The sequence below is a fragment of the Acipenser ruthenus genome, chromosome 4 (assembly GCF_902713425.1).
Source record: "Acipenser ruthenus chromosome 4, fAciRut3.2 maternal haplotype, whole genome shotgun sequence".
NCBI classification, from domain to species: domain Eukaryota; kingdom Metazoa; phylum Chordata; class Actinopteri; order Acipenseriformes; family Acipenseridae; genus Acipenser; species Acipenser ruthenus.
In genome coordinates this window covers 11892647-11909397 of record NC_081192.1, presented here as the reverse complement: position 1 = coordinate 11909397, position 16751 = coordinate 11892647, and the positions used below count along the sequence as shown (strand labels likewise).

Here is a 16751-nt window from a genome sequence, read left to right as displayed (position 1 = left end):
AAGAGAGAGGTTTTTTTCTTGATCTCAACACACCTTAGAAAAGCGTACTTACAGTACTGACAGGTCTACAGCTCCCAAACCAGTTAAGCACTTACAGAAAATGATGGATTGCACAACCATCAATGGTGTTTCTGTGAGAGATTACACGGAGGAATACAGTACTCCATGCTTATAGGAACATATTAAAAATAGCCAAGATGTGGACACAGATTGGAATGGGTTGGACCACTGGAGGCAATGCATAAGGCAGGGGTTTCTGTAACTTCCACTCACCGCTACGAGGCACTCCTCTACAAATGGTGTCAACATGTGGGGCCGGATAGTGATCATGATGTCCCTGAAGTCCAAAGCTGCAATGGTTCCCTTCCTGGCTTTGTCCCTCTGGATGAAAGCTTGTCTTGCATGTTCAAGCTGCATTTCCTGCAATGCAAAGATGTTGTTCCAGCATTATAGGAGAGATTGAAATAATATCTGATGATATTACAGTCCTTTCAGCAGAGCTTCATTCAAGATTGCCATTTGCACGTCACAAATAATAATAATAATAATAATAATAATAATTAAAAAAAAAAGCTTAATACTGTACAATAGTGTCCACTCCCCTCCCCATACAAATACGAAGATTAGCTTACATAAAATCATATGACTGCAGATATGTCCGGGTCATCATTTAACAGCGTTTCCAACTTAAAAATGCACAAATAAAAGCGAAATAACGATGAAATCAGAACACTGCTTTGGCTACTCGTGGGGTTGATGGAAATGTCTGGTTCATTCTGGTGTTTAAACTGCTAAATGCAACACTAATCCTGGTGTTAAACCCCCCTTTGAGAAGCTCTGTTCAGTGTCTCTCAGTCAGCAGTTGGTGGAGCTGCAATCATTCTGTTCTTGTACCAACAACCATGGGCTATAACAAATGCCATAATCCTTAATTAAAAGATACCCTAGGGTAAATTCACAGAAGTGAACTTACTATAAATCACACCATATAGGACAGAGCAGCAGCAGCGATGTACTGAAGTCCAATGCAAATTGGCTTAAACCTGAGAGTTACAATACCACTGTTCATCAAACTTACTAAATATGATAGGGCAGCTCAGGGGAACTGGTCGGTGTGGTTTCGAAACGTTACTGAAATAAAAACGTCTCATGGAGGTAAAATATATCATTCCAGTACAACTGTCAGCCCCTATGATAAATAAAGATCCAGGGAACAGGACAGTCAGACATTTTGTCAAAATCCAAGCAAAAACCTGACAGACTTTAGAGATAATCAAGACATTTGATTTAATGTTTCCAAACCAATACATTTAGAAGTATGTGTCAGTAAAGTTAAACAGTATACCTTCCAGAATGATGATTCCCAATGACAGGGGAGAAACGCTTCATATGTTGAGCAACAACAGAGCTATACAATGCGAAAGATTATTTCTGGCAAACACAAACATAGCATCAATATACATTTCACACATGAACTCTAGCTTACTGTTTACAGTGCAACATGTAACAAAAAGCCTGAAGTTGTGTGTCAATGAAAACAAAATGTTCAATGAAAAGGGAAAAGCACAAATCAGTGTTGGAGATGACAGGATGTCAGCAACACCTTCCAGTTTAAAAGCCAACCTTCAGTTCTCTCCACATAGATCGCCTCTCTTTTAATAAGCTTGTTTTAGGTACTTTCTATAACCAGAAATCAAAACCATACCATAGAACAAATGATGCACATTTTAGTAAAAATCAAAACATGGCATAGTTTAAAAGTCACTATTACTAAACATACATGAAGTTCAACTGTGGCATTTTCCACTACACGTTATAAAGGAAAAACAAACAAACAAAACAATAAAACAGAAGGTTTGTGCAATCTGAAACACATTGTTATACTTGTAGTACTGTAACAGTCAAAACTGTTCAATTGAAACCATTTTTTTAGTCCTGAAAAAGACGTACATCTGGTGCATTAAATAGAAAGTTAATAGATCATCCATCATACTGTCAAAGTCATGCAACATAGGTGTCTCAATTAAAGGCGACCACTCTACTGTTTAGAGAGGAAACACTGAACTAGATTTCCCCTTCAGACACATACGTCTGCTCATTACACACAGCACGAGTACCTGTGACTTCTTTACTTCGAGGGCATTATTATTATTTTTTTTTGGTATTTAATGATTAGATTAAAGGTAAACCAGCAGAGACAATAGGGTTATTGGGTAAGGGCTTTGATTGTGGGTAGGTCCTGCTTTCAATAGTTTAGATTTTTGTAATATACAATCCCTGTAGAAACAGTACCTTAAGTACTTTTCACAACCCATCTGGTCCAGGTTAAGTGTAATATAAGAAAAAGCATTAAAGAAAATAGTAATAGTAATGTAGACGCAAACTTGGCATGCCTTGAATCTCCTGCTGCCTCCGTTTTCGGGTCTAGACATTCTATTAGAAAATGGCTCACGCACAGTAATACAACAGGACTAGTGCCGGGCTATTATCATTATTATTATTATTTATTTCTTAGCAGACACCCTTATCCAGGGCGACCTACAATTGTTACAAGATATTACATTATTTTTACATACAATTACATTATTTTTTTACACATTATTATTACATACAATTACCCATTTATACAGGGGTTTTCACTGGAGCAATCTAGGTAAAGTACCTTGCTCAAGGGTACAGCAGCAGTGTCCCCCACCTGGGATTGAACCCACGACCCTCCGGTCAGGAGTCCAGAGCCCTAACCACTACTCCACACTGCGGCTACTGATAAACATTTATCCGCTTTGTAAATAATCGCTTGGAAACTAATATTACATCGTTTAATAAAAGCCAATTGCTGCCAAAGAAACACAACTTCTGTGAAAAACAGCCAACAAAGTTAACATGCTATTGATGAAAGTATGCATTATGCAACAATAGCAAAGTATTGCTAGAACCTCTGACACTGTAGGAAGGTGGAAGTTTAAAAAATATATAAAATAATAATACAATTGATAATGTTACTACTACTAATAATAGCAGCTATACAGTATATTAACTACCAGTGAAGACATATACAGTACATCGATTTCCTATCATAACATCTAACTTTAGATCGGGCCTTAATAACAGCACAGGAAGTAAATCTACAGTGTAATAGCAGGACAAATTGACTTCAGCAAGTTAAAGTCTAAAAAGGAAAAAAGATCATATCAAAACAATTAGTGACTTGAATGTTGTTATGCTAATGAAAAGTAAGAACATATTTTTTTACCAATTGCTATTTGCCATTGTAATTTATGTCAAGTATTTAATTCACAAAATGTACCCTTTTTTTTTTTTTGCATCTCAAAACCATTCAATGTTACTGTACAATGAGAAAATTGAGAACATCGCACAAACCTACCAGAAGGAACTGCGTGAACTCGGCATATGTCAGGAGCTTCTTTCTCTCTTTGCCAAAGTGCAGCTGCATAAACTCAGAGTCCCAGTTAAATGGAATGTGCTGATGAATTGTGGTCTGGCTAAAAACGTGCTTGACATCCTCTAAAAAGACAGAAATGCAATAGTCAGAAAGAGTTAATAACAACAAATAAATAAATAAAACAAGTCACTGAACACATAAATACACACACTATTACCTTATTTCACAATGCATAAGAACATGGCAATTACTAACCTAACTCTTTGAAGCTGCAAAAAAAGGTAAAGTTTAGCAATCAATGTGAAACTGGTAAGGGCGTCTGCTAAGAAATAAATAATAATAATAATAATAATAATAATAATAATAATAATAATAATAATAACTGCTAATTTGCCTCTTCTAAAATGTCTTGTTTGTCAGCATCATCTTTGTGATCAGTAATAAGCCCATTGTTTCTTTACAGTAAGCATATCAACCCAAGGTCAAAATGTATAAAATGAAAGGCATGGCAACAACCAAAGAAAGCAAAATGTCAGTTTTACTCTTTTTACACATGCATGCATATTTGTGTGTGTGTGTGTGTGTGTGTGTGTTGCGGTTCACGTGTAAATCAGTAAATCTATAGTACCAGGTCAGCGGTCAATGTATAAAATAACTAAATATGGTAGTTATAATGCTACAGCAATATATTATTATTATTATTATTATTATTATTATTATTATTATTAATAATGTATTTAGCAAAGACTGTGTATTACATTTTTGTCCTATATACAGACATGATTAGAGACAGATTTCTGGTTTTATTTCTAACGATTTTATCCCCCTTGTTTTTCGCTTTACAAAACAAATGCACTTTTTACGATTTTATTTTATTATTATTATTATTATTATTTATTTCTTAGCAGACGCCCTTATCCAGGGCGACTTACAATTGTTACAAGATATCACATTATTTTTACATACAATTACATTATTTTTTACACATTATTTTTACATACAATTACCCATTTATACAGTTGGGTTTTTACTGGTGCAATCTAGGTAAAGTACCTTGCTCAAGGGTACAGCAGCAGTGTCACCCACCAGGGATTGAACCCACAACCCTCCGGTCAAGAGTCCAGAGCCCTAACCACTACTCCACACTGCTTTTAAATCAAAATTTAACATAAGGGAAACATTAGGTATGGCAATAATGACATATCTTCAGCAAAACTCATGCCTCTACTAAGTGTGATTTAGTATTATTCAGGTTTTGCATTTCAAGAGAGAATCACACAGTGTACAAAGTCATTTTGCCAGCATTTTTTGCAGAGTATTGGTTCCCTTTCCTTCATTTAGCTCAGATAGGAGTGTGAAAACCACTGACTGGACCACAAACATCAATTAATTAACAGACGTGATTGTAACAGAGCACTTTTCCCATTTATTCAATATTATGCAAAATGCTGAACAATAAGAGAGATTACTGAAGTTACATGTTAACAAGTTTCTCATTATATCCAAACAGCATTAATAACAGCTAGCAGAAAACAAGTTTTAAAGTTTCACCCAGTTCATATATATCTATGAAACAAGACAGCTCAAGCAGCCTTGCTTCTTTAACTGTGGCAGTAAATGTACAGTAATGCCACAAAGAGCATTTTATAATCAGCCTTTATGTGCTTGTCAACACTCAGTACTAAGAAGCAATGCTTTGTTTTTTTTCCCTGTTCTTTTTGGCTTAAGTACAAACAAACTTCCCTGCACTTTCATGCTATGATTTCAGTAACTCTTTCCAAACTAAAGAATTATTAAAGAATATAATCCTGAACATTATTTAACACCAGGATTCTTGCCATGTCCAGCCCAAGCAAAGGAAACATGTTCCAAACAGATGTTAGGAAATGCATAGTATTTGAGAAAGTAAATATGAAACATCTCTAGTGTCTTAATTCAGACCATCTGTCTTAGGTGGCTATACTGCCAAGTGAGGAGTAGTATTTGTGTCTTCCAATTTCAGTAACAAATCAATTAAAGATTGTCAGTACAAGCTCAGCATTATTGAACCAATTAAACTTTGAAAACCATTAGGGACAAATCAACCCTTTAATCAAAAATATACTTTATAAAATAGCGTGAACAAAATAAAAATGCAGCACTGAAATTCAACATTTCTGATTCTGTAGGGTTGTAGTGTGTTTCGCACATGACAATGTATTTCTTTACTAGATTGGAATATTAGGTCACATTACATAACAGTGTGCTGTGTGAAACATATGCAAGATAGGATGGGTATAGTGTTAAATCAGAAAACATACCTGTTTGACTAGACAATATTGTTGTCCTGACCTGTGAACAGATCCTCTCTGGATTTATTTATTATTCAAGTAACTTTATACAGTTCCCTATCAAGTACGAAATGTAACCATTGCCTAATGGGTATTTAACCTAAAGACCCTGATAACCTGACTAAGATATATCAAAGATGCACGTAAGAGCCTGTGACACAGTCATGCCCGACCCTGAGGGAATAAATGGACTGCACACAGTCAATTTTTCCTTTCGTCCGACCTGAAAGTGGGAGAGACTACGAACAGATAAGTATCAAGTTACTAATATCTGCTTATTCGCTAGTGTAATTACACTTATTAAAGCGATTATTGTTTCTTACACGTATTGTGCACTCAGCCGTGGTTTTCTTAGTCCTGCAGCAGCCTTGTGCCCCCTTGCGAAGCTGGCAGCTCAGTCACCCCTTCCCCAGGATAGGACAACCTTAGGTCAGCTTGTGTTATCTCTCAGGCTGCTAGCTTTGTTTGAAGTTTAAAAATAAAAATGTAGTTTGTTACGATAATTATATTAAATTAACGGTAATCGAGTTGTTACTGTTTTGTGTGAGAATTGTTTCTCGGTCTGTACTGTTTTTTTGTTTTTTTTTCACAGACATACGAACGCAGCTGCTGGGCTCAGCAGGGCTGCGTTTAACAGAGACGCACGCGTCGGGCTAAGCTGCTTGTAGCTTCTCCCACAGTCTCGTTGCCACATTACTTCTGCTTACAGAATTACACCGTGTAACAATTTTTTTTTTTTTTTTTGTTCCTGGGTAGTAAGTGTTATTTCCTAATTGCTTATGCCTCAAAAGTATAGAAAATGGCTATTATTCCCCACAAACTTTGCTTTTGTGACCAGGAGTGATATTTTGAAATTTACCTATTTCCAATGAGAAAACGGGCGAATTTGTGTCTTTTCGTTCACATAAAGTCAGAAAAAAACAACATATGAATCCAAATTAACATGTATTTATACTAAAGTAATACAAAAATGACTACAAAAGATTTTTCGAGATTTACGATTATACTGTAAATCACTTTCACGAATCAGTCCCCAAATGTAGTCTCCCATCATGTTCTCGTTATACTGTCCTTCATTGACAGCTCACTTTAGTATGAATACATGTTCATTTGGATTCATATGTTGTTTTTTTCTGACTTTATGTGAACGAAAAGACACAAATTCACCCGTTTTCTCATTGGAAATAGGTAAATTTCAAAATATCACTCCTGGTCACAAAAGCAAAGTTTGTGGGGAATAATAGCCATTTTCTATACTTTTGAGGCATAAGCAATTAGGAAATAACACTTACTACCCAGGAACAAAAATTGTGTTACATAGTGTTATCGTTAGGGCTACAGTAGGCTTTCCTCAGATTTCGGACTGCTGGTTAACCAAGAGCACTATAGGTGGGCATCCCTATAAATTGCTCCCGTGGTAACTGTAGGTTCAGACCTGCTCCCGTTCCCGTCAGTACTCTGTACAACGATCAAGGTTACCTTTTAAGATTCACTAGTAGTTGCTGGGCTCAGCTCTGCTTCAGGCCGGACAGTTCGCAGTCCTTCCAGCAGTATTTCGTTGTCGCTCTGGTTTCTGCTTGCAGTGCCATTGCGAAGCCAGAGCAGCAGGAGGTAACAAACGTAGAATAGCAGCAAATAGATCTGCTGTCTTTCACCGCCTCGGAGGAGATGGGCGATCAAGAGTTCCCCTCGGAGGACAGACTTTGATAGCGCAATACCAGTAGCGCATCTTTCCTTGTCAACAGAGTTAATGCCGCTGATCAAGAGGGTCACTGATGCCTTACAGGTTCTATGGCCTGTACATGAGACTCGGAAACAATCTCTGAAGATGATCCCGATCCCTCTCAGGTGTCTCCCCAGTACACCCGGACTTTCTTTTTGAGGTCCATCCTTCTGCTGTTTCACATTCCACAGGGACGCTGTACAGCTTGCATAATGCTGAGAAGCTATTGCCTAGCTGGTGCAAGCACCAAAACTAGCGCTCCTGAATAAGGACGCTACCTGCCCGAATAAACAGTGCAGGGTTTCAAAGAGTATTCTCAAGAGGGCTTACTCAGCCAGTGCATTCGAGCCATCTGGGGTTATCCAATAGGGTCATTGACACCTTGCAGAATGCCAGAGCGACATCCACGCGTTCCCTGTATGGGTACAAGTGGGGTGTTTTTCACGACCTGTTCCATGGCAGTTATACTGCAATTTTTACAGGACCTATTGGATGAGGGGAAATCCCCCTCTACTTTAAAAGGTCTATTTGGCAGCCATTCGGCTTGACATATTTAAACTAATTCAGTCTTCCCAGGGGCTAAATTCCTGGCGGGGCAATTTTTAAAAGGAGCTCGACAGCTTTGTCAGCCTATGAAGGACATTGTCCCTCGTTGGAGGCTTAACGTAGTGCTTGAAGCACTTATGAAGCTCCCCTTTAAGTCCTTGCATTCAGTAGAGCTGAAATACTTATCGTTGAAAGTGTAGACCAGGAGTACTCAATAGGCAGACTCCGGTCCGAATCCGGACCACAAGTGCATTTTGACTGGACCGCCAAGTCATATGCCAATCTATGTTCTTACTTGCATTCACATTGGAATGCTGTGATTTTCAGACAACATAGTTTTTAAAGGGTACATCAGCACTACATGAAAAATAAAACAAACTATCCCACATTGCTGTTCCAAATGTATTTGGTCATTGTATGATAATCTGTATGCGCCCAAACATCTGCATAATGCCACACTGCTATGTCCAAAATCACTGTTCTCGAGCATCTCTTCTGAGCCAAAAAACATGACTTCCACATGTGCTCTGAAACATACCGGCACATGCCCAATGAAGCGTTATTTAGCTATATTACCTCCGTGTGGAAATACACTAGTCTGTGTGACAAACATGGTCCAGCTAATTTTCCATAAGGAAGGAACTTGTACCTGCTTTCGTTTGGTGCAGAAGACATCTTTCACACTGTACTTGTTTCCTTCGCATGTTGTATTTTTATGTATTATTATGATTAATGTTGCATTCAATAAAAAAATAAATTAAAAAAGTCTGTGCTGTGCAAGTGGTTGCGGGGAAAAGAAAACCAAGATGAAGTTGTTCTCATTTCCAACTAATGAAGAGACCTACCCACAATTATAGTAGCACTGTGTTATTTCAGTGTACCTCCTCATGTCTTAGATATAGCTCCAGCTGATTCGGAATGTTTGCATAACGGACACGTATCAAATAAACTAGCTAATGAGATTTGGAAACAGTGTAGTTCCTTTTGAAATGAGGTCTTTGAGGATGATCCGACCTAAAAAAATATGTATATAAGGGCGTCTAAGAAATAAATAATAATAATAATAATAATAATAATAATAATAATAATAATAATAAATAATAATAACATGCGAAGGAAACATGTACAGTGTGAAAGAGGTCTACTGCACAAAACGAAAGCAGGTACAAGTTCATTCCTTATGGAAAATTAGCTGGACCATGTTTGTCACACAAACTAGTGTGTTTCCACACGGAGGTAATGTAGCTTATACAACGCTTCATTGGGCATGCGCCAGCACATCTGACAGTACACGCGGAATTCAAGTTTTTTGGCTCAGAAGAGATGCTCCAGAAGAATGATTTTGGACATTGGCAGTGCGGCATTATGCAAATATTTGGACGCAAACGGATTATTACACAATGACCAAATACATTAGGAACAGCAAGGTGGGATAGTTTATGTTTTATTTTTCATGAAGTGCTGATGTAACTTTTAAGAGACTGTGGTATGCGAGGGTAAAGTAGGCGTCGCTGTGAAAGTAAGTAGCAGATACTCAGTGTGAGCAATGAATGAAACAAAATGTATAACAAGTCAACAGTATTAGCAGCTCAAATGAAGTGAAACTTGTGTTGGCTGCTGTGGCCTGTTTTCTAAGTGTCAACATATTCCTTCTCTATGGCTAATAAAACAACCATCATTACTAATTTTTTTGAAAATACACAATTAAGATACAATTTTCATACCTTATGGTACGAGATCAGAAAATCGCACTTCACAAAGACCAAGAAAACAATGACAAGTACAGGTGCTACAAAGCCCATTTTTTTTAAGAGGCTTTTCCAAGCCGATTACCAGTAAAACATACTATATTGTTAAAAACACATACAAGTTAATGCATATTTGTGTTACTGTTGGTACTCCAGACTCAGGGAAAGCACACAATATGGTACTGTACTGTACTGTACTACTCGTGTGTAATAAACTTCACTTTGCAAGCAATGGTAGTTCAACAGACAGAACCCTGGCCACGACAGATATCACATCATTCCACGATCCACCAAAATGTGCTATGTGTGCAAAGCACAGCAATGAGTATGCTGATTGTATTGACAATTAAAATCTAAGCCAGGATCGCAACACATGCAGTTAAAATGTTAAAAGTATCTGCAGATCACATGATGTGTGCAGATATTCGTTCTCCAAGACGAACATTATTAATATTAATATCAGAGTTCTGTTCTGACAGATGCAAATCTTTGCGTCTCTGTATCGGTCTTGCTGAGCTCATCTTTAACTCAAGGCCCTTGAGGCCCTGCCACTTCTCCCACCTACTGGGAGTATTAGCCGATTATAAATTAGAATGTAAAATTACTGTATTTTTATTATGTGTAAGGTGTTTTTATTTTTAATTCACTTGAAAGAGAAAGCACTGTGGTTTTTCAGTTTTTTTTCTTCTTATGCTTCCATTTATGTTTTGTTTTTGGCTGCAATTTGCTTTGTTTTTGCAACTGGCTCTGCTAACACAGACACATATGAATACAGTAGTTATACAATTCTATGGTTATGGCAGTGAAAGAACTCATGCAGTAACAAGTCAGTAAAGAAGACAGACTAGTAAAAATGAGACACAGTTTTGATTCCCTCAAAAACTCCTTTAAACCTAGTGAAGAACCCTCAAACCAACAGCATGTGTAAAAACTATATTTGTGTAGCGCTGTGTTTGTTTGTCGGTATGGGCATGGGAGTGACAATGTGCTCCAGACCTTGGCCTTGCTGTAACCAAGAATTTTGGACCTTCACTAAAATAATTGAGTACCCGTTGTAGACAATACTATCATAGCATCAAAGGATATGAATACTTTTGAATTAGTATTTTTTGAATTAGAGTTTTGCAAAAAAAATTGCTGAAATAAATATTTCTTGTAACTTTTTCCCACCCACAAAAGCAAAACTTTTGCTACGAAAGATTTTTCCTAAAATTCTTTGTTTGAGAAATTTCTAGAAATTATAAATTTCCATTGGGGTATGTTAACTTTTAACTTATGTGTGTGTGTGTATAAAATAAATGTTTTGTATGCAGCCCAAATAAAATTAACAATAAGAAAACGTGATTTAAATGTAAAAGTTTTTCTTTAATTAAATGCCAAATCACTTTATTTTTTCAACATATAATTTGACACTTGTCATTTACCAAAGGTACTGCAGGTAAATTAATTGAATGTTACTCTGCAGAGGACTGACTACACAGAAGTGTGGTTGCCAGTCATCTATCCCTCCAGAACTACTAAAGCACCGTTTGGAATCAGTGCTGGCTGCAAATGGAGGCCCTGCACCCAATAATCAAAACCTATATCCATTTAGTAATACTATTACTATATTTTGTCAAAGACAGCCCATGTTAATCAATACATATTAATGCAGGATGGAGCAATGTGAAGTAAAGCAAATCCAGTACACTCAGATTTATAATACAAGGAAGTACACTTACCAAAAGTGGTTTCTCCTTTTCCAGTTTTATCAAACAGTTGGAATGCTACCATAAACAATGCATCTGGTGCACACAATACCGACTCAAATGCAAGGAATTCTTGAAATGAAATCAACCTGCAAAAAAAATTAAAATTAATAATAATAATAATAATAATAATAATAATAATAATAATAATAATAATAATAATATGAATTTTAGTCATAGTAAAAGTTCACCTGGTATTTTTGCACTGTATTTTTGCAGTTTTATCATCCTTACCCTATGGTTATACTATGCACTTACCATAGTTACGGTTTACCATACCTTGCTGGACTTTATGATGTTTACCCTGTTTTATTATACATTGCTTTTACTATGGTAAACTTATTATGGGGGAATTTACAACTTATGGCAAAACTGCCCTATTCTTCCTTTAATTAGATTTGTAGAGGAAGGAAACCTGTGCACCTGTATACCTTTTGAGGTGTCTATGTGTGCTGGCCCCTAATCAGACAGAATAAGAAACACTATACTAAAATTATAAATTATAAGCTGCACCACCAAAAAAAAAAAAAAAACCCACATGGAGTGAATTTATTGACCACATAAAATTAAGTTTTACACAGAGAACAAAAAGCAGACTCCCTGCTGGACACCATGTTTATTTAACATGAGCGAAACCCTTGTTCATTCAATGCAATAAAGGGTCTTAGTACCTCAACTTTCTTATGTGTACAGCATGCATCTCTACTGTATAAGGTTCAAGAATTACTACTGTATATTGTCAAAGCAATTATAATGAAAAGGAATCACATGCCTGATACAACTTTATAGTCAGCTGAGGTACAGCGAGCAGTTAATCAAATGTGTGTCAGTTTTTTGGTAATTTGCTCCCAGACTGTAGAATTCTTTCCCTGAATCTATTTGTCTGGCTGATTCATGGGTGTTTTAGAAGTAGACTGAAAACATACCTTTTTAATACAGTATGTCTGATTTACTCCTTTGGAAGTAAAGAGCTTTGTGAAGACCTTGTCATGAAAGGCACTATAAACAGCTAACCTGTATTGGATTGTATAACCCATTAACAAATAAGCATTAATGTCCAACGCAGCGGTCATTCCAGCTAGATGACTGACAGCCAGGTGCCCCACTGTTGCGCGATGAGGAGAATAAGTCCCTGCCGGTTTCCCATCCCCACCCCTGGGAGCGTCAGAGCTAATGTGACGCCTCCATCGGCGTCCCCAGCAAAGTGTGGCCTCTTTGCACAGCCTGGACACAAACCGGCGCTGTCCAAGCTGTGTGACTCATCCTGCGCTCCCCACGGCAACTGGATGAGCCACTCGGGGACCCCCTTATACTCAATTCTAACTCACCGCTTGAGAGGTATAGTGGTAAAGAACGGCTCAATACAAAAAAAAAAAAGTCAAGCACACAATTTAAACTGTGGCATTTAACTTTTAACCATGCAGTTCAGAACTTATAAAAAACATCAGTAGTTTGTTCTCTCCTTCCTTTTTCTACTTGCTTCTAATGCAGTGAGGATGTGGCAGCAAGTGTTTTGAGCTTCAGTGGAGGAGGCAGGTTTTATAACCCCTCCGCCCTGGTACCTCCAGTTACAGTGAATAAGACTTTCCAGTTGATGCGCTGTGGTAATCGCACTCACAGTAAATCTTGCAAACAGAATAATTCTATTGTTCATAACTTTGGAACATTAGCGCATAGTAAATGAAGGCACCAATCATGGAATCATTACAAAATAATAGGTTACGGCAGGTGTACTTTAAACAGGAGTTTGGTTTTGCAATCAGTTAATGCAGTAAAAAGGAAACCTTCAACGTGCCTAGAACATATATTAGATTCCATATGTAGGGTTAGTTCAAAGTTGCCTGAACTCTATTATAAATTTCACAAATGGATACATTAATTACAACAGGTCATTAAAAACCTACAGGCCCAGTGGCACGCATCTGTAATTTATTTCAATTACCAAGAAGCAATTATGTTTTGTGCCGCCTAATTATTTTGTTACTGATGAAATACGAAAGCAGCGAGAGTAGTATGTTTTTTTTTTACATGTAAATGACCTGTCGTGTGTTGGAAAAAGTAATTGTTAAAATAATACTAATAATAATAATAAAGAAAAAAAAAAGTTTTTTTTTTTTTAGTGGATCTCATTATGGTGCTGCTATTTTTTATGATTATTAAATGGTACCAAGTACCAGAAAGTATAATAACCTTGTGCAATTATTGTATGCTGTATAATTTTTGCCAATTAGCCACAGTTGAATTTCAAAATAAGATACACATTACCCAGTGATTCATTTGCATTTGGTTCAAACATTAATGAGTTCAGTTACGAGTTGGCAAGATTTCCCTTCAGTCTGCAGTCACCAGAGACTTTAAGGCAATTTTTCTCTGCCGACTGCCGTTTACTTTGGAGGGAGAGAAACGCAGGAATAGAACTGCAAGTAGAGATACTTGTTTTTTTTTCTGATCCAAAACTGAAATTATGATATTTACTAATAGTATCAGGGACACATTAACTGGTCTCTAATAAAAGTGCTTTTATTTTCAATCTGCGGTAGTGCTGGGATGCAATTGAATGTGATCATTTGATTTACAGGAGATCTTGGGCAGTGTCCTTCAGCAGCTCCGATACAGTAGGCTGCCAGACGACAGCCACTTGATGCCACCATTCTTCATTGAATTTTTTGCACCTCCACAATCCCATATTGTATATGGTAAAAGAATAGATGATAGTTATCCCATCTTTTCTAGGCTCTGATCTACCAGTTTAATATCAAATGCCAGATTCTGCCTAATGAATGACATTGTTAATGATGTTACATTTACAGCAAGTTTCCAAATCAATTATTTATTAAACAAGAATATGTACAGTAATAGTTCTAGTATGTTATAAATAATTAAATGAAAATAAAAACCGCCAAGCACAGCCAACCACAGCCAACCACCACGAGTAATCAGTATCCCGTCTGTGTACTAGGATAGGCACATTCAGATCATGGGCTATGCTATTATTATTATTATTTATTTCTTAGCAGACGCCCTTATCCAGGGCGACTTACAGTCGTAAACAAATACATTTCAAGAATCACAGTCCAAGTAATAATACAATTAAGAGCAAGATAAATACAATGATACTGCAAACTGAGAGCTATATAAGAACTTAAAAAAAAAAAAATCCACATTTAAGAAAGCTGCACAATTCGCTTGAGGAATAAGCAGACACTGTGCTACACATAAACTAGAGCACCACTCTGAAAAAAAAATAAAAAATAAACTACATTTTGAAAATCACAACACTTGGCTGCAGTATTCATTATTTTATTTTATTTTTTTACAAAACAAATTTTGTCCCTCAGTATTACCTGAAGCCATTCCAAAATAATAACAAACATCCCGGATGTCTTCCATCAAATAAAAGTCCACCTTTCATATTTCATTACATAATTTGCATGTACCAATGCACCAATATTTTCAGTTCAGTCTCCCTGAAGGAATTAATACACTATCCAGGTCATAAGTCTATCTGGACTTCTGGAAGCTGCAAGTGTATTTCTGCTGATCTTCTAAGATGCGTAATTTCTTTCCATTGCTGCTGCCTGTCTGCCATTTTGTTTAAGATAGAGTGGCTACTCAATGCACCAGCACAACTGAAGAATGAGAGAAAAACACGTCAATAACCTATTGCACAGAATGATGAATGATGAAATCTTCTGCTGTAAAGTGAATGGGAAGGCAGATCAATGACAGAAAGTAAATGTTTCTATCCTGCTTTTCCCCTCATCTAAATATGTAGGTCAGTCTAGTCAGGATAACAGATGGGATATGATGGTGTCCAGAACAGGCAGCCTTATATGGAAAGAACTACAAAGTACTAAATGATAATTACATTAGACAATAAAAACTAACTTTTACTTTAAGACATATTCAGATTTAATGTTAACTGACAATACTATCAAATAAGAACATAAAAACGTTTACAAACGAGAGGAGGCCATTCGGCCCATCTTGCTTGTTTGGTTGTTAGTAGCTTATTGATCCCAGAATCTCATCAAGCAGCTTCTTGAAGGATCCTAGGGTGTCAGCTTCAACAACATTACTGGGGAGTTGGTTCCAGGCCCTCACAATTCTCTGTGTAAAAAAAGTGCCTCCTATTTTCTGTTCTGAATGCCCCTTTATCTAATCTCCATTTGTGACCCCTGGTCCTTGTTTCTTTTTTCAGGTCAAAAAAGTCCCCTGGGTCGACATTGTCAATACCAAACCTAACCTATGACCCTCCAGTACGTAGTGAAGTGCCCTAACCATTACGCCACTGACATATATTTAATAAATTGAATTCCTATAAATTGAATTATACGCATAAAATGAAACCCGTATGAACACATTTCAGGTGACTAAGCATCAATAATTTTATATTTAACAGAGATTTTCTTACAGATGTGTTATTTTACTACACAGGCAGAAATTCTTCCAACATTTGTAAATAGGCTGTACGTATTACATTCAGCAAATTACAGTAATATAGAGTTCGTTGCAACCTAACCATTTTTTTTTTCTAATGAGCTTAGATTTATCTTTTAGGGAATAACACTTTGAACAAACACTCTCAATGAAAAAGATTTGTCAAAGAATTACTTACAAACATGCTTTTAAAAAAAACAAAAAAAAAAAAACAACATTAAAGTCGCTCAATTATTTATCCCTAAAATAAGACGGAGTCAGAATTATTTCTGCTGCCTTAGCTCACTTAGTTTTATTTATTTATTTTTTTTTCCCTGGTCATGCTACATTTACTTTTGCAGTTACAGACGATTTACAAAATGCACATAAATAGACTTTAATGACGCAGTGACTGGACTGAATTGGGATCAAGATATACTGGTCTACGATTGGTACATTTCTAATTAAGACCAGATGGGACGGGAAGAACATTTTGTATATCCTGGTTACTAAACAATAGAAAGCCATTTCATTAATAAACTTTCAGGCACTTCAATATGGAAAGGTAAAAATGACATACTGTAGGACTTATCAAAATGGACAGGCGCAAATCCCATGGTCCTTTACCAGACCGTAGCATGCACAGCATTTCTGTCCATCAAACATGTACACTTTTACAGAAGAGAGTACAGTTTGACAAGCAAAATATACAATCATGCATGTGTCTTTGTATTTACATTTTTCACATCAAAAGAAACACAACCGCATCTTATACTGGAGAGATACAATTGATGGGGGCATATATTACAAAGATGGTTTCAAGACTACCAAATC

General features: G+C 36.6%; 1 protein-coding gene across 2 annotated transcripts in view; it reads right to left on the bottom strand.

Annotated features, from left to right (window-relative positions):
- Positions 1 to 16751, bottom strand: part of LOC117399319 (electrogenic aspartate/glutamate antiporter SLC25A13, mitochondrial) — a 58141-nt gene that overhangs the window by 32750 nt on the left and 8640 nt on the right. For both annotated transcript variants that reach the window (XM_033998413.3, XM_033998414.3), the window contains exons 4-6: positions 11472 to 11587; positions 3386 to 3525; positions 274 to 420 (exon numbers count right to left, since the gene is read on the bottom strand). In XM_033998413.3, the coding sequence (XP_033854304.2) occupies positions 274 to 420; positions 3386 to 3525; positions 11472 to 11587 (403 nt within the window). The remainder of the gene's footprint in view (positions 1 to 273; positions 421 to 3385; positions 3526 to 11471; positions 11588 to 16751) is intronic.